This window comes from Lactuca serriola, chromosome 4 (genome assembly GCF_051521515.1).
Source record: "Lactuca serriola cultivar US96UC23 chromosome 4, Lser_US96UC23_V15, whole genome shotgun sequence".
Taxonomy (NCBI): Eukaryota; Viridiplantae; Streptophyta; class Magnoliopsida; order Asterales; family Asteraceae; genus Lactuca; species Lactuca serriola.
The window spans coordinates 104,154,239-104,179,052 of NC_136411.1; the positions used below are offsets into that span (position 1 = coordinate 104,154,239).

The 24,814-nt window shown below is 31.9% G+C and overlaps 1 protein-coding gene across 1 annotated transcript; it reads left to right on the top strand.

Annotated features, from left to right (window-relative positions):
* Positions 1-17,238: 17,238 nt before the first annotated feature.
* Positions 17,239-18,933, top strand: LOC145102212 (CASP-like protein 2B1). The gene is made up of 3 exons (XM_079039585.1): positions 17,239-17,613; positions 17,783-17,915; positions 18,418-18,933. Exons 1-3 carry the CDS (start codon positions 17,390-17,392, stop codon positions 18,670-18,672), a joined length of 612 nt encoding a protein of 203 aa, XP_078895711.1. The 5' UTR covers positions 17,239-17,389; the 3' UTR covers positions 18,673-18,933.
* The last annotated feature ends 5,881 nt before the right edge of the window (positions 18,934-24,814 follow it).

Here is a 24,814-nt window from a genome sequence, read left to right on the forward strand (position 1 = left end):
TGTAGATGCATTTTTTGATGTCATTTCATTTGAAAGTACATGGTACTGTCTTTTGTTTGCTAACTTCGAAGTGGTATATTTATCGAAACTGATGTTATCTGACCAAAAAAAACTAAAATAATTAAATATATATATATATATATATATATATATATATATATATATCCCGATTATATACATAATGGAAAATATTATATTTTAAAAAACAATAAATAGTTACCATTTGTAATGTTAGATAACGGAGTTCTAACATTTGTAACGTTAGAAAATGGAGATCTAACATCTGTAAAGGAAGGACAGTATTGTATGGTTGTGTTATGCATTGCAGGTGTTGTAAATGAATTGACATTGTGAGTTTGACGAACAATGTTGGTTGATTGAACTGCAAATACAAATAAGTTATAAAACTTGTAAATATATGTATACAACTATTTAACAGTAAAAGATAGAATATAAAATACTAATACGGTTACAGTTATTGGAATTTTTGAAAAGAAGATGTAATGAAGTACTTGGAAAGTTCGATGTTGTTTTTATTTTCTTCGATCTTTTATTTTCCAAATATATTTTTCTTTGTCTTTTTTTCTCTCTGGCCTGCAGGTGGTACATGTTACTAATGTTTTCTGCATAAGAAGACATAGAATAGAATATGAAATGTGTAATTAGGTAAAAAAATATGTTTATATAATACAATTGAAGTTAGTTAAAATTAAATAACTAATAATAATAAAGTAAATGTCTTTAAAAAATTACCTTTATGAATTCGTTTATTAAAATGTGTAACAATATTTGAAAATTTTAATTTAGTCATGTATAATATTTTTTAAAAAATAGAATCAATTGAAATCTTTAAAATTTTAAATAATATAAAATAGAAATTTTATATTTGTTTATATTGTGTATAACAGACTTTAAATAAAAATATTAAAGTTAACATGAGTTGGATTCAGATACAAATGTAGATATGGGTCGGAGTCGGATAAATTTTTAATCGAAGCGGACACTTGTAGTGTAGTTGCAGAAATTTTTAATCGAAGCGGACACTTGTAGTGTAGTTGCAGAAAGAACTCCAGCAATAAAAGTCTCAATACTCTACCAACAACTACCTCCTTACAACGACTCGAATCTTCCATACACTTTCGTCGAAGATTAGCCATCAACGACTCTCCTCTATTCCCCCACAATCGATCGCAATCAACATACCATGAAAGGGAACCTAGAAGATTTCATCTACTTTGCCGTCTCCTAGTCCGATTTGATCTCCGTGAGGATGAAAAAATACGATCCGAAGGTAGGCTCTCCTTATACCAGTGCGAAAATCAATTATTTCCCTGATGAGCATCATGACTGATGATCCTCATTTCCAACATAGGGCTTATTCGATTTACATTTGCTCTTTCCCTAATTTCAACAAATCTTGGGTTCGGATGATCTGAGGGGGTAAAACCCTAGTTCTCCATGGAAACAATCAAGGTAAAATCGTGTGATACACGAAAATCGTCATGATTAAAACTTGATTATTGATCGTAAACATGTATTCTTGCGTATTTCTTTAAGTTTTAGGTGTTGTAACAACTATTTGACAAGAGATAATAAATTTTGCTCTATTATTTGTAGATATTATAACAGATGAAGACATTCAAAAACCAATAACACAAAATTTTGTTACAACTTGTATGAATCTGTTTGTTGTAATTTTCAACCATAAACTCATACAGAAACCATTGTTATGTAAACTCATAATACTAACCTGACATATGGATATGGAAATGTTGCAGGAAGTAAGACAGCTTTAAAATGAAATGCAGTTGACGTCTTCTCTGGAATGAGAATTAGAACTGAATGAAGCAGTTTGATGTAACTTTGATGAAAAAAGAATCGCAGAACCAATTGAAACATAAAGAAGACAAATGAGGAATTTCGAAAAAGGTTATGATTTTATGATTCACATTTCGAAAAAGGATATGATTTTTTGATTTTATTGTTGTTGCATCTTTATTGGATAAAATTTTGTTCCTGATTTTTTGGGATTTTAAAGATTACAACTGAAATTTATTTTCGTATACAATTTTCATCTAAAAAGTGAGTAAAGAATATTAGGAAACATTATTTTAAATATACGAAATTTATAAAAGATCTTCATTGTAGCCCCCCTGTTTTTTTCTCATTCCTCCTCAAGGAATGAAAACGACCCATTTTACCCTTGATCTTTTGTTTTTGATTTAACTATTTATTGTTTTTGGGGTCTTAGTAGGAGTTATTTCTATGATGGTGTTTTAATCAGGTCGGGTTCTTGTGGGTATGTTTAGGGTTTTACTTCTTTAGGTGTTTTCTATTATATTTATGTGTAAGTAGTGTTACCCATGTTATATTGGTGGGGAATTTCTAGTGCCTAGGCTCTTGTTCTTCCAAAATTTGTGTAATTTAACTATAAGAGCTTGTTTACTTACTTTGTGGTTTTTCTCCAAAGTAGCTTTGTAACTCTATAAGGCAATGCACTTTTAAGATTTCTAAAAAATAGCTCATACTTGACTCATTATTAAACCTTCACACCAAATTTGTTCAGTAATTTTCTTTTTCATAACTTTAAGAAGCTTAATATTACAACTATTTGAAATTTATACTACTAAATTTAAAGTAAGGACAAACGCTAGAAGTTTTCAATGTAATGTCCCCTTCACGTTATAATTATCAGAATTGTCATGGTGAAAGTGTTCATTTATCATATGCCATAGAGTGTGCTGGTCGAATGGGTGTTTTCGCTAAGTCTAGACATGAACATGTGATTCAGTTTTTAATATATAAGTATATTTACTCAAGTAAATTTACTCAAGTAATCTTGTTAAATTACAGTTCTTAATTGCATTCTTTTTACCTGTTCTTTAGATTGCAAATCTGGTCGAACTTCAGTGAGAGGAACAAACATTTGTGAGAAAAGTCATGACCCTAAAGTCATGTTCACCAATAGTCGGTTTCAGCACATTTTATTAATGAACAGGTATTCTTTTTATGTCACTTTTTGTTAAATATTGAGCTAAATGTTAGAAATAAAAATGTATTTCAAAATTTTTGATTATTTTAGCATCCTAATTTCATTTATTATTATTACAACATTGTACTCTGATAAATATACCAAGTAATAACAATATAATTCAAATATAAAACAATTTTTATTTGTATAGTAGGGTAAACTTTTATAAGTATAACAGGGGTAAAATGGTCATTATTTCAAGACATAACATATAAAATTCATTTTTTTCTTCTTAAATATAAAAAAAATGATATCAAACCACATGTTTTTTCGATATTAAGATATGAAGTTTTGGGTAATTAACAAATCATATGAACATTAATAAACCGTGGGCAATATCGGCCAAAGTGGAACGTAATGAACTCTCAAGCACAAATGAACCCCTCTACCATAAGCTGTTATGGGGAAAAATCAACCAAAGTTGAAACAGCCACAACAACTAAAGATACCACTAAGTGTAAGTAGAAGATCAAATACTGTTTAAGAAAACAATCAAAGATTGGAGTTGATTTTATTTAACATTAAGACATCATAAATATTCAAAATTAAAAAAAATAAGAAATAATTCAAGCTATCTTTACAAGCAAATAAACTTCAAAATATATTAAATTTGCGTTAAACCCAAAATCAACTAACTTTTCCAATTTTTAACAATAAAAATATCCAAAATTATTAAAAACTAATAATATCTAACATCCTAAATATTCCAAAATAAGAATCATACCAAGCAATGAAAATATCTTTAAAACCAAAAAAATGATCAAAATGTATTAAATGTGTGTTATAACCAATACTAACTCACTTCTCCATTTTTGGAATTATGAGTGGAGTTTCCTCTCTTGTTGACTTTCTTTTAGCCTTAGTTGAACTCAAATCATCTCTAGATTCAACATCATAAATTTCTTGGAGGTTGCGCTTCAAATCATTTGATATTTTGCTAGAACTTGTTGCAATTGACTTATCAACTGTTGAGGGTGAAAAACTTTCATCTGTTTGTGAGATCACATCCTAATTTAAAAAAATAATAATAAGTGTTTAATTCGAAAAATTAAATATAAATAAAAGTTTATAAAATGAATTGAAAAACCTTTTGAACAGGATGTACAACATCATCTGATTCCAAAGCAACTTGATTTAAGGAGACAGATTGAATACTCTAAAAAATAAAATGGAAATATGTTATTCCATATGTATTTAAACAGTTAAGAATTTTAAATGTTCAACAATAAAAGGTTATGCACCATAAGTTCTATTTTACTTTCCGATTCAAAAACAATGGACATATCTTCTATAACTCTGAGAACTGTGTAGATGTTATTATAGTTGTTGACATTGTATTCTATAATATCTACAACAAAACCAAACTTGCGGTTTTTCAAAACGTTAAGTTGCATTGGAAATAGTCCATCACTGTCTCCGGCCTGTAACATATATTTTAATAAATTAAAAAAAAGTAAATGTTTTCTGATTTTAAGATATGAATAATATACCGCTTCATGTATCTTTTTCAACTCGTATGCACTTATATTTAACGGTCTCTTTGCTTCCCTATCAAAAAGAGTCAATCCAATGGTTCCAGCACAATCTTGTACGTTGATTGGAATTATATACCTAAAAAAATTATGTCATTGTTAGTTTTCTTTACAGAATGATAAAATTAATAGAAATAAAAATGTGTTTACTTTATAATTATCTGAATTTCAGATTTTTTGCATTGTGCATTTGTACACTTGACAACAATAGTTTCTGAAATTTTTTCAGGGTCGGTATACAAATGATTGGTTTTGGGAACAGGGGTTATTTTTTTCCACATTTGTTGCATGCTTCATAATACCATGGCAGATTCTGCCTTATATTAACAATGGAAGCAACTAATAAAAACTTCATTTCCTGTCTCAAATTAAATGGTAAAAATTATTAAAAAAATATGCAAAAATAAAATATAAAACATATGAAATAATGCAATATACCTTAATTGGTTCGGTGATCTCACAAACTGTTTTTAATGGAAAATTGCCCTTAAAGTCATCTGTATATGAAGAAGAGTAGCTTTGAAGTGTAGTTATGCTTTTTTCAGTTATACCGAAATTGTCATGACATTTCAATTTGTGATGTTTAAATTAAATTCAAAAATATTATGATTTGTATTATTTTAAGTTAAAATACATTATAAAAAAACAATTGTAAACTAACTTATTTTTAAACTCATTTATTTCATAAATGTCAGAACTTATGAACAATTTCGTTACTTCAAAATGACTTTTAGCTTCACCAATATCTGTAAAAAATGTGTACCCAATTAATAAAAAGTATATAATATATTTAATTATAAACATGTATATATAAAGAGTGAATACAAACCATTCCAAATGTTTAGCTTCAAAAACTGCATCACGATAACAACACAATTAACCGTCGGGTTATTTTTTAGATATTCTGACATTTGATATGCTTGACTTCCAAAAATAGTAACCTTCAGATGTACAGAACTAAATAAACCAAAAAATCCTATATTAATATTAATTTGTGATTAATTAAAGATAATAAATAAATTAAAAAATATAATCACACTCTAGGTTGCTAAGCGTGAGTTTCATATAATGCTTGGATGCTACTGGATTTGAAGTTTCAAGAGGCCTAAATGACACAATCTGTCCAATAACATCTACCACAAGAGATAACACAGGATAAACTATTGCATTAATATCATAATATTTGAATAATAAAATGTATAACCAACAACACAACTGATAAAAAATGATTTGAATAAAAATTTATAACTAACCAAAGAATGTGTCCCTTGGGCATGTTTGTTCTATGATAGAATTAAAATCAACAAACATAAATCCATTGACCGGACCCGAGAAATCATCACACTTTTTTAGGATGCTTTTCCAATCCAAAGTTAAGGTTTGTTTATGACCTGTATAACTAAAACCATTAGTAACAGCAGCCATATTGGGTTTTATAACTATATAACTTTCATCTTCCTTTAAAAGATGACGAAATCTGGAGAAATTCTGATTGAAGACACGAGCATGGTATTGTGTACCCTGTTAAAAAAAACAATAATAATTATTATTTTGTTGAAACATGTGTAATATTGAATGATGAATAAAATATATACGAAATACAACAAACCCCCTCGTCCATCATGATCATTTCAATTGAATCAACTTTATTATTTCTCACAAAGTTCCAAATATTAAGCACCCGAACCTTGATATGTGATTTTTCATCTATCTGGTCAATGTTTTTTAGGTAAACTTTATTTCCTATATTCATTTTCTGCAAAAAAAAAATTTAAATCATGTAGAATTGTAAGTGAAAATAGCAAACTTCAAGAAGGTACAGAACATCCTAACTAACAACTAAAACTGAAAAATTATAAATCAGCACATGATAAAAACCATTAATTCATATGAAATCATTTTCTAAATTCCAATAATATTTTTATACTAAAATTTAATACAAACAAAAACCAATAATTCATATGAAATATTTTTTTAGATTGAATAAAATTTTTTATAATAAAATGGAACAAAAATATAAATTGCCCTGGTTCTGTTTTAATTTTTAATTATTTGATTGCATTCTTTTATGTTAATTTTTTACGGATTTATTTTGCCTGATTTAACTGATGGCATTTTCGGATTTACAGTTTAACACTGATTATGTATGTGAATTTACATACTAAATTTAGTGTTTCATTTTTTTATAGACTAATGTATAATTTCTGAACATAAACCTACCATCACACACACATCAAACACAACACACATGCATATAATATACACATTAATATTTTGTGTATCATCTTATATTATCTTAAAGTACAATGCTAAGAGAATGTTATGTGGCAAAGTGATACATATACACACACAGATATACATACATACACAAACAGAAACATATAAACACAAACATAAATGACCATTATGCCCCTGCAAGTGGTTTTGTAAAAATAAAAAATTATAAAAGCTAATATTTTATATCATTTCATTGTAAAAAAATATTGATATATGGTATGTGATAAATAAAACATCCTTATATGGTCCCGATATAAATAAATAAGATTTTTATTGAAGTACAATGCTATAGATCAATATAAGATCAATAAAACTATGTAAAGAAGAGGAATTATGGAATTACACATAAACCATTTAGTTATAATAGACTACATTAAACAAATATAGTAAATAACAATGTATTTTGTTTCATGAAAAGTAAAGAACTATGTAATTTGATTCATATTGTAATAGTTAAAGCTTCAGATCTGAAGCAGATTTGAATTTTTTTTTAAAACAAAATCAAGATCTCAGGTTCATTACTATTTTCGTCTTTTTAACTGAATAGGTAAAAGAAGAAGATGATTAAGAAGAATTAGGAAAAAGAAGAAGAAGAATATCACTCATATAATGACAAAATGATAGATATTTTAATAAACTAACCTGATATTTGATTTTGGAAGCGTTGCAGAATGAAGAAGAATACGCTTGAAAAGATTTCTATGGAGCAGAATTTCTATGGAGCAGGATGGTAAAAAGAAAAAAAAACCGTATGAATGGTACTTACGTTTGCAAAGAATATAGAAGATTGCGTTTGCAAAGAATAACAATGCAGATTTTTAGGGATTTAATTTGCAATCAAAATAAACAAACTTTCAAATTTAATCGGAATTTTCGAATTTGAATATTGATTAACCTAATTTTTCAGTTTATTTCCATAACTTTTATTCATTTAAAATGATTGGTTGAATATTTTGAAAGCATTTCATTGCTGATTTTCCGGGATTTATTGCATTTGGAGTTAATGGCATTTACGTAAATATATAGATGAATAAAAGAGCGGGAAAAATCGATTTTGGGGGTTTTATAGATTGACACGTGGCAGAGTTCTACTTATTTATTAGGATTATGATATATTTAGAAATTAAAAATAATATTAATCACATAAGTGACCAAAATAAAGAAGTATAATATTAAACCTAAAATATAAATATAAAAATATTTTGTAAATTTATAGTAGTTATGACATGTATAAAATAGGAGAAATTAAATATCCTCTTATATTTTTTTTTTCCTACAAATCATTCTACCCATTTAAATAATGACATTTGTCATATTAGTATCTTAAAATATTTTTAAATTTCATTAAATGTTACACATGTCACCATTTAATTGGGTAGGATGATATGTAGGAATAAAATGTAGAAGGATATTTAATTTTTCATAAAATAGTGATTGTATTTTCCCAAGTTAATAGTTTTTATTGTTTATTATATTTATTGGTTAACTGGAAGCTTGAAAACAAATTTAACCATCATATATTTATGTAATGTACTCGTCAAAATCTACTTTATTTCTTGTTCTTATTGTCATTAACTAAATATAACGTATCAATTAATTTAATTAGCATGGCAGGTCTTTTTACTTGAATTTGAAATCTTGTCCAAACAACTAATACTTGTTCTGAATCCCTAAATTGTAGTATAAAAAATAAAGCAATTTCAATAAACAGTGATTTTTCAGACTAGTATTTCATGCACTAAAAGTTGTAGATGATCAAAAATTTATGATAAAGCCCAACTTTTTTCACTATCGATAGGTGTATGGGCCATAACTAACACCCAACATGACAGATGTGATCATATATAAACAACACGCAAAAATTGGCGACATGTAAACAACACCTTCCCCTCTACACTTAAAATGTGATCAGACTATAAACATAAAATTTTCTTTTCACTAAAACGATATGAGCAAAGGTAATGCAAATAATAATTGATAAATCAAACATGAGACAAATTGCCATGATTATTGGACCACACTTGAACAACTACAAAATCAAGAATATTGGACCAAAAATTCCAAATCCATAGTCAATAGAAATACTTAAAGTAGTCATGATGTAGATAAGAGGTGCTTCACGAAAACCTCACACATGTAGACACAAATTGACATGATTAGTTACAAATTTGAATTACATAGTGATCAAATTTAATATATTATCTTTCAAGAGAATATATGAATCTGATACACCATTTTTAAAAAAAAAAAATACATGATATAACAATAATAAACAGATTTGCATCTCTCTCAAGAACCATATTAGTCCTATTGTACATAAGCAATTAGCCACCTATTAGACTTCATGGCAATTATAGGGTCTTCCAAGCACTGAAAACCTGTCATAATCGCAATCTACTTTCAAGTCCTTAGCCATAATAACACCTTACTTCAGTTTTTCTAAAAATAATTGTGATATGCAACACATGATAGCAAATTACTTACAATTTCTTACCTATAATAAGATTTTTATCATCTATCCTTACCACACTGCCAAATCTTTCGCCAGCAATCCTATTGATGTGACCCTTCATCCCTTTAATAATATCAGTTATGTACATAAATAGAAAAAATTAAAACAAATAAAACACATTTCTATTTTACATTTTACCCTTAAGATATTAAAAATTATTTCAAACATTCAAAAATTATTCAAGTAATCGACACTCGAAACATGTTCATTGAAGTTGTTGTCCTGCTCCTGATGTTGAATCATCTCGACCTTCTCATCAAGTCACTCTTGTGCCCGAAAACATTAGTATCGGTGTTACTCTTCAACGTAAATATTGATAAAAATAAGCAACAATATTGATCTTGCATCTGGAAAAAATATATGTTATTGTTGCCATGGAATGATAAACATGGATCAAACTCTACTGAGCATCCTAGAAAGTATCCTATAGTGAAACAACTGAAAGTTCAGTACAGAAAAAAGGAGAAAATTTAAACATTTGACTGAGAATAAAAACAAATATCTGATAAAATCACATGAATGCATAAATAAACATGGATCAAACTCTACTGAGCATCCTAGAAAGTATCCTATAGTGAAACAACTAAAGTTCAGTACAAAAAAAGGAGAAAACTTTAACATTTGACTGAGAATAAAAAAATATATTTGAATTTGATAAAATCACATGAATGCATAACTAAAGCAATCTAAGTACCGGTTATTACGTAGATTGTAGAATTGTAGACTATGTGAGTGAGTGCCAAGCATGCTCATACGATAAAACTCATTAAAACAATGTAATCTAATTAATGAGATTAACATATGTATATTAGGGTCACAGGAACACCCTAAAACCAAGTTTTCCAAGATAAACTGTTAGCATTAACCTTATTCAAATCATATGTTTTAAGTAACAAATTCCAATCTTGTCTCTTTTTCTATGTTATGCATGGTATCTCTTAACACGAAATTCAAAATGTAGTTCCTACTAAGAGGGTGTTTGGATAAATAAATTTTTAGCTTATTAGCTTATTGCTTATTGCTTATTGTGGTGGGAATAAGCAGTTTTTTAAAAAGTGTTTGTGTTGTGGTGGGAATAAGCAATAAACAATAAGCATTTTTAAGTGTTTGGCAAACAAAACAGTTTATATTAGTAAAATGACCAAAAAGGACTTCCTCTTATATTTTAGCATATTTTTCTTATTCAAACAAAACATTTTTGGTTTTTAAACAATAATAATACTTTTTTTTATTCACAATAACTAAAAAAAAATTTGCCATTTTATTTTTACACCATTTTTTTATATAAAAACATTTTTTTTAATTATATGAAACCACAAATTTCATTCCAAATCCATATTATCCAACATATTATCCAAAATATCCAACATATTATCCAACATATTATCTAAAATATCCAACATATTATCCAAATATCCAAAATATTATCCATAAAATTCGTTTCAAAACAAATCATACGCCATTACGTGCACGAGTGTTTGACCTTGAGAATATTTGTCCCACAATCATATCGCGTACTGCACTCATATACATATCATCACTTCTACGTTGTATACTTGATACTTCGTCATGTGGCTCAACACCATCATCGGGTCCTTCATCATTGCGCGGAATATAAGATTCCTCTTGCGCTATTTGAAATGCTGCATCACCACTATCGCTCATTCTAATGTAATTGTGAATTGCCATTGAAGCTAGCACAATTTTTACTTGGGTCTCGAAGTTGAAATTTACATGCATATCTCTTAGTAACACCCATCGAGCCTTCCAGACTCCAAAAGTTCGCTCAATTATATTGCGAAGTGACGAATGATAGTAGTTCAATTTTTCTTTGAATCCTTTTGGTTCTCGCGAGGCACGGGTCTGTCCATGTCGAAAACCAGGAATATGATAACGGATGTTTGAACCTTTGTAGGGAGCAAGATAACCTTTTGTATTAGGATATCCGGCATCTACAAGGTAATACTTACCTGTAGAAATAAAAAAAAAGATTGTTATTCATTCATATGGTTTGAAAATATAAAACTTCTATTAATGAGTAAGCATACTAACCATCGGCTGGAAGTGGAAACTTAACTTCACGTCTCCTTCGCGATTCATTGAAAATTCTCGTGTCATGTGCAGTCCCCTCCCATCCAGCCCACGCAAAGGTAAAGCACATGTTGAAATCACATGTTGCCATAATATTTTGAGTAACACAATTCTTTCGTCCAATGTATTTGATTTGGTCACGTTGCGGAATAGAGGCCTTCACATGTGTTCCATCGATGGCACCAATACAATCCTACAAATTCAAATAATATAATAAGTACCTTGAAGTTAACATTTGGTTTGATGATGTCCTTACTTAGGTTAACCACAACATCCAAGACTTTATAAAAATGTCTATGGATTGTTTCCCTAGAATGATTAAAGAACTCTTGAACTAACCGATTTCCACATCCATGCGCTAAGTACAACAAGAAAATACCAAGGGACTCTTCAGTAGATACACGACGTGATTTCTTCAACCCATAATGTGCAACAAGATCCCTACATAACATGTTGAAAACCGGGACTTCTAATCTGAAAAGTTGATAACATCGGACCTCATGATCGTTAAGTATTTCATTGATTAGCATGCTTCCTGTGCGCGAAGATGAACGGCGACGTCTACGTACATATTTCGATTTATGAGTCATTAGTAACCCTTTGACAGCAAGCCCACATAAAAGAAGTGTTTGAATATCTTCATTTTCTTCATTTTCATCACATAACTCATCACTGTCATATGAGTTATCACTTTCACAGTCACTGGCCATTAATATAACCTGTTACTAAACGATAAGGAAACTAGTGTAAGATTGAATTTTATCACATACTAGATGACTTCATGGCAAGGGAAAAATTGACCACAAAACAAATATCAAACGACATTGCATAAAATCATTAAAAAGGAAACAAACGCAAAACAACCATTTAAATATAACATAATAGTTGAAAGGATAGGTCTAACACATGAAAACCGTTTAAAGTCTTCCTAATACATAAAATCATTGAAAAAGAAACAAAACAAAGTCATAGGACAAGGGCAAGGGCAAAATTGACCACAAATGTTCTAATGATTGTTTAAAGTCTTCAAATACTTCTCTTTTTCTATAAGCCTCTTGAGAAACTCCATCTTTGTTTCATTAGTCTTTGGAACCATAAAATTCTGATGAGCTGGTTTCTTTAAAAAGACCTCTAACGCTTCTAAATATCATATTGACCCTTCTTCAAAACCCGGGAAAGTAGAGACAGTTGCCATGTAATCTTCTGTTGTGGGTGACTGTATGGTTTGTCTAGAGGGTTGAGTGCTCCTTGTTAACAAAACATCAAAAATAGTGTCTAGTTTCTCTTCATATGACAAGTTTGCCATATTTTTCCCTTCGTTTTTTCCTTCATTATTCCCTTCAAATTTTCTTTTGTTGTCATGCCTGGGAGTTAACTTCTTTCCCTTCCTTTTCATACTAGAACTATCATATGTGAGAAAAGGATCAACATCTTCAAATAAGCGGACTCCGTCAGTATCCATTTTTTCATCTGTAATATCCACATACTGTACATCAACCGGAATGCTACCAGTGCCAAATTCGCAAGGTACCTTAGCCTTGTCTCCAACAGCTACAGTATCCTGAAATAAAGCCTCATAATATGTCTGATACACATCCAAATTCTTATCCTTAAACTTAGCATACTCTTTATCTTCCTATATGTACAAAATGAAAATATCATGAAAAACACAATACAAATACTATATTGTTAGATACATTTTTTAATTATTACCTTTATTTTCTCATCCCACCATTCCTTTGATGCTGAGATTATATTTTTCGTGGGATCAGTTGAAATTCCCGTTTCTAGTCTTGTTAAACGGTCATAATATTTAAACTCTTTCCGCATAATGTCCCATTTGTTTGTCATTTGATTTCTGTCCAATTCTTTACCCATTCGTTCCAAAAGCCTCTTACATATATTTTGGCACGCCGCCTGTTTGAAATAAGTATCTGTCCTATTCCTGTTATTTAGCTCGGTCATACATTCCTCAAGAAATATCTTGAATGTATGAGGATCCCAATGAAACCTATTTGGAACTTTCATTTTGGGTGTATCAATATCCACATCATGAACATTGACAGTGTCCATTACCTATATTGCATCATCATAAGGAATGAAGAAAATTCTAAAATTCAAGGTAATGTTGAATCAAAACAGGAAGAAAAAAATAACCACAAGTATGAAGAAAATTCTTAAATACAAAAAAGAATCAGTACAATCATGTGGAACAAATAACCACAACAATAATGAAGTAAAAATAGAAGCATGTCAGGAAAATTGTTGAATCAAACATTACAGGTGCAATTCAGTGCATGTAGAAGGAAAAAAAACAAAGAAACTACATGGCTATCGACAGCAATTCACAGTGCAAGAACAGGGGCATTAACCACAAGCTAATAACAACAACAATCAAAGAATGAAGAAAAAAAAAGGAACAGTCAAGAAAGTCGACTGCTTGATCGATCACAAAAAAGGGAAAAAAAACGCATACATGGCTGCTTGCTTGATCGGATTCGTTACCAAGCGAGAAAAAAAGGAAGCAATAGAATTCTTACCGATTGATCGTTGATGGCTCTTGCTTGAAGATCGGCGATGGCAGCGCAATGGGAATAACTATCGACAATAGACAACATGTGATCGATTGAGCGACGAGGGTTATGGGTTTGTGTCGTTGGTTTGAAGGGTATTTATGTAATTTTCGAAATCATTAAAATTAAGCAATAAGCAATAATCATTACCCCCCTTGCTTATTAAAATCAGCTTATTTAGCTTATTCCCACCATAATAAGCTGATTTTTTAAGCATCTTATCCAAACACTTAAATTAGCTTATTGTGGTGAGAATAAGCAATAAGCAATAAGTTGACATTTTTTTCCCTATCCAAACACCCTCTAAAAAAATAAAATCGTTTGTTAGCTTAATTATTTTAGGGTTTACGCTTCAAGTAAATAAGTAACATCATTCTTTCCGTAACTCTACATATAAACACAAATTAGCAAATACACTAATTGATTTATCCTGAAAAGAGTTTTAAAGAAAGAATTGGTGCAAGTGAACTTACACCATGTTTGATCGCATGTAATGGCCAGAATTTCCTTATCTTCCAAACCTATAAAGTATCTTATAGGGATGCAGAGTCTTCCTTGTTTGCCTGGTGAGAATATGAAAAGATCAAAAGACATATCCTCTCATTAGAGAATCAACAGAATCATTTTCCACATACTTCACCTAACCATTGAATGCGAAGAGACAAAGAAACAGAGCCCCTCAAAAATCAAAGTCAAATCATCATAGCATCAAGAATGCATCAATTGGCGTCCCAAAAAGAAAAAAATAAAGAAATCAATCTAACTTACCTTGTGTTAGATTTCGGTACTTCCATTTGTCAATCTTCCCCATCAAGATTGAAGAAGATGAACATGCTGATGTGGAAATGTGGTGTAAAGAACATCAAAGGCACTCAAAGGAAAGGAACTTCTAATACCCCGAAGATAGCGTTAGATACCCAAAACCCTAGAAATGTCGGTTGAGACTTAAGAGAAAAAGAACGAAGAAAGAGAAAATCAGAGGGAGAAAGACTAAGAATATGTATGCATGAAGAATTGATAACATATATTAATGAAAATCAAATGGGATTTTCTTCCTGATTTTTGAAGATTATGATGAAGATTTTTTGAAGGTAATTTATGATTTGAAATTGATTATGCAAAAAAAAAATGGAATGGTAAGAAAAAGTAGGAACTGAATGAAATCTTTTGTAGAAAAGTTGAGCGGGAAAACGAAAAGACTGAAGAATAATAAGCGGACACGTGGCAAAATGTAGGCTTAGAAGATGGCATATGGCATTCTAGGAGTGTTTTATTAGAAGAGGGGATATAAATATTAAAATATTTAAAGAACATATTTTTTAACGACATGAGTAGGGGTGTAATCGAGCTGAGCTGAGTCGATCACTGTCAAACTTGAAACTCGACCCGACTAAAAAACTCGAGCTCGAAACTCAGCTCGAACTCGACTCAAGCCATAATTTCAAGCTCAAATTCGAGCTAGATAAAGAAATTGAGTCTTTCGAGCTCGGCTCAACTCAGTATAGCTCTTAAAAAATAAAATAAAAACAAATTACAATAGGAATACAATGAAGCTTTTGAGCTTGACTCTATAATATGGAAATATGAAGAAAACAAAGAGAAACTATAAATATAACAATACTCGATTAAGCTTGCGAGTTTCATAAGCCGAGTATTTTTATACTCGAGCTTGACACAATAACCTACTCGAGTAGCTTGAGCTCGAGCTCGACTTAATTTAAACGAAGTCAATTTCAAGTATTTTTCGAGTCAAAGTATCTCACGAGTTTGCCGGCTCAATTCCAACCTAGACATGAGATACATGTTAATAAGTTATATTTAGAAAACTAGCAATACATATAAATTCCATAGAGTAAATTACACGAATGGTTCCTATGGTTTGGGATAATTTACATGTTTGGTCCTTAACTTATTTTTTTTGACTCAGAAGATCCCTACTACTTGTTTTTTTACACACTTGGTCCCTACTGTTTGTTTCTGTTACGTGCGTGATCCCTTTCTTACCTAAAAAACTATTATTTAAATATGGAAAAATTGTGGGGTAGGTAAGGTGAGGTGAGGGGTGGGGTTGGGAGTGTGTTTATTTAAATAAATTAAAAATCAAGGGAAATTTTTTTTTTAGGTAAGACAGGGATCAAACGCGTAACAAAAACAAACAATAAGGACATTCCGGGTTAAAAAAAATAAGTTAGAGATCAAACGCATAAATTACCCTAAACCGTAGGACAATTTGTGTAATTTACTCAATATATTATGGGGGTAATTATAAATCTAGCATTTTTTCTTAATTACTTATAAAAAATAGCCAAAAAAATACCACTTAGCCAAAAAAGCCCACAAAATAGTTGACTACGGTCAACGCCGTTGACTATTGTTTTAGGTCGAAAAGTACTCTTTCGTGCTAATGGTCTACTGTTTGACGGGCCCGTTTACTTTTTCGTGGCCCATTAGCCCATAGTATATAATGAAATTTTTTTCAGATTAGTCATTTTTTCTATTATTTTCTTTGGTTTGGCCGCTTTTTTCTTTCAATGGAGCATCCGAAGAACAACCCAGTTTGTCTAATTTTCATCAAAATTTTACCATGTTTGTGATTAGGAGTAGGTTTTGTATTTGAGTTAATTTTTTTTTTGAATAAAACTGAAAAAAAAAACCGTAGGTTTCATACGAAACATACGGTGTACAAGTGCCCAATGCACAGTTTGTGCAGTGTCGGCTTGTACATCTTATAAAAAAAATTTTAAAAAATAAAATTAAAACTGTAGGTTTTTTCACAAAACAGTAGACGAAACTCCAAAAACAGTAGATTTAAAAATTTTAAAAAAAATGTATTTTTCTGCCAAAACCGTAGGCTACGGTTTGGAATACCGTAGCTAATTAAACCGAGAGGAAACTGTAGGTTTCTCAAAACCTACGGTTTTGTAGCTTACAAATGAAAAAAAAATTTATACAAAACACAAAACAGTAGACGATTTTAGAAACCTACGGTTTCTTGGGCTATATTTGGACATTTACTAATTTTTGGTTAAAAATTGATAATCACTTCCTTAATTTGGCTAGATTAGTAATTACCCCATATATTATATGGACGCTCATTAACATCAAGAAAAAAAAAATTATTCCAAAATTTTGCATTTGTATAAAAGGAGAAGACATATATCAACGGAAATGATGCAAAAAATGCTAAAGGGGGTAGACGGGGGCATTTAAATGATGGGACGTGAGGTGTACCTTTCTCTCATTCTCTTTTGTGGTTGTGAATACATAGTGAAATTTTCCCCTCTTCTCCACCACCTTAAAACTTCACAAGAGTATCGTGTGATAAGCATATAGCTAGCTAGTACAAGCATTACTATCTACTGGTCGTCTAAATATGAGTTATGTAGGTGTAGGTGTGAGTCCTGGGAATGTTCCTGTATATCATGGAACCGATTTGAGGGCGGTTGATCGGAAAGTGAGGCTTGCTGAGTTGATATTAAGGTCTGTCACTTGTGTTCTTGCTCTTGCTTCTGTTCTTCTTATTACTACAGATTCTCAGGTTCAAGACATCTTTACAATCAAGAAAAAAGCGAAATTTACAGACATGAAATCTCTTGTGTATGTCATCTTTCACTTTTCTTGTTCAAATTTGTCATCTTTTCCCCGAAATATGTTATATTAATTTGTTTTAAGTTGGGTGTTGTTGTCCTGGGTCAACAGTTGAAAACTTAGTCAAAACTATTGTTATGGTATGAATTAAATATTTCGATTCTGGTTTGTTTCATAGGTTTTTGGTGGTGGTGAATGGGATGGCTGCAGCCTACTCATTGGTACAAGTATTGAGATGTGGTTTGAGTATGGTTAGGGGAAGTGTGCTCTTGAGCAAATCCTTGGCTTGGCTTATTTTATCTGGTGATCAGGTATACATCATATGTCATATGTGTATGCTTCAATTCCATGCATGTGCATCATGTGACATGCCATGTCTCATCATCACTCTCTGCATTGTAATGTACATCATAATTTAACACATGCCAGCTGAGGCATACTCACCTACCTACATTATGTATTCATTGTATTCACATGAAAGACATTAGTGATGGAGGTGTAGACCTATCTATCTACTGGTGATATCTACCTCCGTTTGTGTATTAACTCTGCTCATTTATCATGCAATTTATTTCGTGTAGTTGATCTGACATATTGGCTGTCGGTCGTTCAATCGTTTTTCTTTGACCAACAAAAAAATAAAAGAAAAATGAAATTATTCGATTTGTGGGTCCTCCGAAAATATACTTCTCATAAAATGACACGTTGCTAACGATCAAAAAAGAAATGCATGTTTTTCTTATAGATGATTACATGTTGTTCGATCGCTAGCTATCACATTATTTGATCGGTTTTGTCATCTGGGATTTGCAGATTTTGTCTTACATGATGTTAGCAGCACTAGGAGCCGCATTACAATCATCGATATTTGCTAAATTTTCAGAACCTGAGCTAGACTGGATGAAGCTCTGCGATATGTATGGGAAATTTTGTAAACAAAGTGGAGAAGGAATAGCGAGCTCTGTGGTTGCTTGTTTGAGCATGGTGATCGTTTCCGGTTTATCTGCTTTTGGCCTCTTCCGGTTGTATGGTGGAAATAAAGGAACCAAAATTAGTGCAGGTTGGTAACAACCTTCAGCTTTCATATCGGCCGGTGTACTAGGGTTTAGCCGCTTTGAGACTTGTATGGTGTATAGCCTATTATTTCGGTTCGGTAAGGGGGTTTAGCCTCTGCCTCCATTTACAAACATATATTTGCAATATATTTCTAAGCCCACCTCATGCTTTAAGCCTATAATAGAAATTAGTATAAAGAGGTTTGTTGTGGTAAATTGACTTCGCGTTCCTGTAATAGAAATTAGTATAAAGAGGTTTGTTAGTGGTCTAAAATATGATATTCTTGAAGTTGACCGTCACGTTTAACTTCTTTTTTTTTTTTTTTGTTTTTTTTTTGTTTTTTGAATGACAAATTAAGCTATTGATAAACTACTTTTAATTTTTACATATGCTTTAAATGGGACGTGAGCCTCCAATCTCAAAAAGAGAAGACAACATCTATACCGCTAGACTAAAAACCTTTATGATTGGGTAACTAACCCGAAACTTTAATATTCGAATTGAAAAAGGTGAGCATTGTGTTAAAAATGTAATTTTATGCTAATGAAAGAGTTTGTGGCAATATTTTTTTTTTCTTATAGAAAACATACCATAAACACTACAAAAGAAAGGGAATCAACTGCGACAAAGTCGCCGTTAAAAGCTAGCAAAGTCGTCGGTAAAGACAATAGCGGCGACAAGTTGCCGGTAAAAAGTCGTCGGTACTACTCTTGTCGCCGGTAATTCCTTCTGTTGTCGATAATAACGTCGATGGTAACAAAATTTTCTATTTTTAATTTTTTGTAAATCAACAATTTTGAGTGCAAAAAAACCAATACATAACAACATTAAATGCAGAAAAAAGTTACATAATAACATCCGATTAGGTATCAAATAATGTTATAATTAATTACATACTAAAATAAACAACAAAAGTTTTATAATTCCAACACGTACCAAAGTGTCACAATATGTGTAACATATAAAACACAGACTTATTATCCGACGAACCATCATCTATGTTCCCAATTTTTCCACCTTGAACTTTCCCCGATTGAAAAAACGCATGAAGTTCCTCCCTACACGTCGGGTTGTTGAGCAGTGCCCAAAGATTTTTCAACTACATAATAAATAACAACATATATAAACTTATAAGTTAAATTATTAAACATAAACAAAAACTACGAAAGTACATTGCTATTTCTTGCACTTAATTATAATAAATACCAAAAGTACATTGCTATTTCTTGTACTTGAGACAAAAACACAATTACCAAATCAACATGTATATATTGATGCCAAAGTACGTTGCTATTTTTAAACTAGGGACAAAAAACAAAAGTAGATTGATATTTCTTGCACTTAAAACATAAACACAATTACCAAATCAATATGCATTTTGTAACACCCATTTCCAAGTAATTAAACTTTTAATCGAAAAATGATTTTTCTTTTTACAAAACCAGTCCTTACGATGGGCGTACATGGATTGTACGTTGGGCATAAGACAACCAGAGGATCGCAACAGAGGTCGAGTATGCTTGGTGTACACATGAGTATGTCGAGTGTACTCGTGTTGTCCCTAAACCCTAAATTTTTAGGGTTGTGTCCCCTATTTAAACGTCTGATTCCCCCTTGGACCTTGTTATGACCAACTTCCATTCCTCTAAACCCTAATATCGAAACCTTAGCTCTTAGTATGAGTTTTGAAGCCTTTGAGTTATTTTTTAGTGTTCTTGTTGGTGAAGGAAGATCATTGAAGAAGTGGTGGTGCACTCAAGCTCTTGGATCCAAAATCCACATCTCATTGTTGATCTACTGAAGGTATAAATTTCATACCTTGAGGCTTGTTTTGCTAAGATCTTGTTTAAGCTTAAGTTTATGTTCATTTTGTCCCAAAACATTGGTCTTTATGAGTATGTACTACTCCAGACCTTTTGAGCTATCCTTTTAAACGTTTTAGAGTGCATGGTGTAAAAAAAATGCAAGTTTGGTCCTTTTCTTTCATCCATGCACGCGTTATGGAGTTTTTGGTGATGTTAGAAGTTATGGTTTTGGGATTAAGCTCTCTTTAGCCATACAAAGGCATAAGGCCAGATACTTTATGGATTAGGATGTCTTTTAGGGTTAGATATGAGTTTGAGATAGAATGTCTTAATGATTAAGAGCTTAAGAGTTGGGTTTTGAGTACAGACCGAGTACACTAAATGCAAATCTGGTTACGCCCAGCGTAGCCAGTTGCGAACTCGTTTTCATCCATCTTTGTGCTATACACCCAACATAAAGTTGAGTAAGCTTCACGTAAAGATCAAAGTGTTGACGTAGAGTGACTTTTGGTCAATTTGTGAGGGTTTTAGTCTTTGGAGGAGCAAAATGGTCTTTTGCCCATATTGTGGAATAGACTTGGCTTAACACTAGTTAAGTATGGAGAATTTCCTTAATTGTTAATTAGGGTTATTTGGTGTAATTAATAGGCGGAGTCTAGTTTCGGCAATTCGAGTGTGAGTTCTATCAGTCATGTATTCGAGACGAGTCTCCTCACTACTCTTACATATGTGGTAGAATATATATATATATATATATATATATATATATATATGTGTGTGTGTGTGTGTGTGTGTGTATTGACCAGCTGGGTCTATGTGCCATTACTATGATATGTGATACTGTGTGCGCTAAGACTTCGGGTAGTCTGAGGTTGCTGATAACCCATAGGGCGTTCTGTTTACCTACTGAGACTTAGGCTAGTCTTCAGGGTTGTTGATAACCCATAGCTGTTTATTTTGTGTTATGTTGTATGTGATATTTTGTGCAACTCACTAAGCTTTGTGCTTATAATTTTTGATTAAATGTGTTTAAGGTATTTCTGATGATCGCGGTAAAGTGAAGGCTTGATTGTACACATTCGCCTGCAGTTTATGATTTTTGATATTTTGGGACATTCTGATATTTCGATGATGATTGTATTTGACACTCGTGATTTTCTTGGAATGGTTTTTATGAACAATGTTTATATGTGAAATTAAAAATAAAAAAAATTGGTTTGAAAATTTGTATGTTACAAATTGGTATTAGAGCCCTACTTTTAGGGATTTAGATGAACATATTTAAAAGGAGAAAAACTAGATGAAGCAGCGTGTACAATCAGCCAGAGCTCAAGCGGTAGTTTCCCAAAATATCTCTACTTATTCTATGTGTAGTGTTGAGTTGTTATCTTATAAACCGATAGAACTGCATGCTAGTTTATAGGCTAAGGATCCCTCAGGAAGTTTGTAATAGGGTTGTCTGATTTGTGATATCTTTATCGTATGAGGTTGCTTTTATAAGAATTAATCTACCGTTGCTATTTGCTAAGTGTATGTTGCATAATTGTACATAGTTAGGATTTTATAGCCTTAGAATGTCTTATTTAGCCTTTCTTCCTATTCCTTGTTTAGTTGTGGACTTAATATAGAATCATTTATTTGACTTTATATCGAGTCATGTACTGTGTACGGTTGGTATACAAGCAACAAATGGCAAGGATAACAAAATCCTTACAAGGCGGAGTGGTGTTGGGGAGTAGTCTAGGTCAAGTGCCTAGGTGCTTAGTAGTGGTTATGAGCAACCTACAAGTGTGGATGTTTAACTGCCCTTGAGTAATAAAGTTCTCATGAATTAGGGCCTTAGGAGGACAATTTGAGATAAATACAAATTGTTGTGGAAGATAGTATTGGGCCCGTACCACTGAAAGCAACAGATCCGTACGTGACTCAAGGATGAATCTTTGGGCACTAAGGAACTTGTAGGAGTGTGTAAGTTTTTTTTACATGTGCTATAGCTTGATTTTGATCGTTTTCTTGTATGTTTCCGTATGGTGGTTACCTAAGGTTCAGGCTCCGACGAACCCAAGAGGCCAAGTTCCAGTGATGATGAGATTCGCATGATCGTTGCTGACGAGGTGGCCGCGACGATTAGAGATGCCATACCAGAGATGTTTGGGTTCACTAAGACCATGCTAAACTAGAATTTCGATGAATGCTATACTATCATTTTTGACGCTGTTGTTGCCGTAGCCACCACAGTCGTTGCTGTTGCGAGACCACAGGGGTGGTTTGTTGTAGTATCGGGAGTTCAACTGATGGGGTTTGAGAATTACAACATTCCTATGTGCACATGCAACGCTAATTGCCTTGGATCTAGGTTTTTCTCAAGTTTTACATGCAAACAAGATTTCCAAAGCAATAACCCTAATTCTAAGAGATATATAATCGAAACTAATAGGGTTTAGATCTTACATTTCTTGTTATCTTGTAATAACAAGTAATCCTTCTTCAATTCCTTCACCTTCGAAAGCCTAGTGCCCCAAGTGTTACACCTCTAATGGAGTCACAAACACCACAAGAAAAGAATGAGGGAGAAGGAAGTAGAAATCGGCTATGGTTTCTCTTGGGAAGCAGGTAAGCCGATTTCAAGAGGGTCAGGTTCCTTTTATAGTTGATGTTGCTAGGGTTTTCAGTTGGAAACCCTAATTTCCTTGCTTAGGCCCTAAGCAGTCCATGGACCCCCATATGATAGACCTTGGACAAAAACTCTATGGGGCTTGCCATACATTTTCGTCCACCCCTTTCAATAGAGTCCATCAACCCAAAACTGCAACTATCTCTGATTTACTTAATCAGTCCCTGTTCTTTTAATCAGTTCCTTTGATTACTAAATTAATTCCAAATTAATTTATGATCAATACTAATTAAATAATATGATTACTAAATAATATATTATTCTTATGATATATTAATAAACCATTTATTAACATCTTTCTCCAAAACTCATCATATCCAGTTGCTATGGTGAAGGCAACCCAAAAGCACCATGCTACAATCAAATCAAGTACATACCAATTATAGTTATAGGCTTAGACACCTAATCCAACTGTCTCCCACTTGGATAAGTCTAATAACTATAATTGCAAGTATGAATTCAACATCTGATTAGCAATCATAGCTTTAAAAAGCCGCTGTCGAACTCTGACCTAGTCAATGACACGTCCTTTAGATAAGGGATCATATAATCCTCCGTTCTACAAGATATCATGTGGAAAAAGACATGGAATAGAATTATTTTGAATGTCCAACAATTTGTTTCTCAATTTCTGATTTGTCTGACATATAACTTAATTGAACACGTCAATTCACTCCTGAACGGGCCCGACACATAAGTCAACACAAAATCATCGAGGGGCCCAAGATATTGCTTTTACCCTCTAAGGATAAAAGAAATAGATAAATTTTGACTTATATACTTGTACTATTTACTCATCAAATCGTTCACAACAATACGTTTTATAACATGAAGTTACTGATGCGTTTACGCATTATCAATGCACAACCAACTTGTAAATAACAACTCATATATCTCCGTTTAAAGATTATACGATATTATTGTGTTACAATAATTCGTGACGAATTCCATGAAGTGATTCAAATGAGCATGGGTTTAATCCAATACTCAAATCTTATTTCAGAAGTACTCATGAATGTTGCAGCAAACGTTTTCTATGTCTAAGCACTTAGACAATCTACAAACCAATTCATGACAGTCTTGCCTCATTACTTACTTCCAAAGTATGATCGACTGTGGATAATTTGAAAAATCCAATTATTCAGGAAGTAAAACATGCAAAAGTGAAACAATAGTAAACAATTGACACAAGATAGTAAACAATACTTATATATAAATCTTCATTATATACCCACCAAATGTCAATTACATTTATCTATTACATGTTTTTAAACATCTATCTAATCACTAAAACTAATATCATCCTTCAGACTAATGCTCCTTGCATGCCGAACGTGCTTGATCCTACTTAGACCCTTCGTGAGGGGATCCGTAAGATTTTCTTCTGGCGATACCCTCTTGACCACGAGGAGTCCCCTCTTCCACCCGATGTGTGATGAAGTTGTATTTTCTGTTGATATGTCTAGATCTTCCATGATCCCTTGGTTCCTTGGTTGTATTTTATGTTGATATGTCTGGATCTTCTGGCAATACCCTCTTGACCACTAGGAGTCCCCTCTCCATGGGCTCCTTTATGGTTGGTACAACTCCAAGGTCTCCAATGAAGTTATTCAACCATATAGCCTCCTTTGACACTTCGCTCGTAGATATGTACTCTGATTCGCACATTGAATAA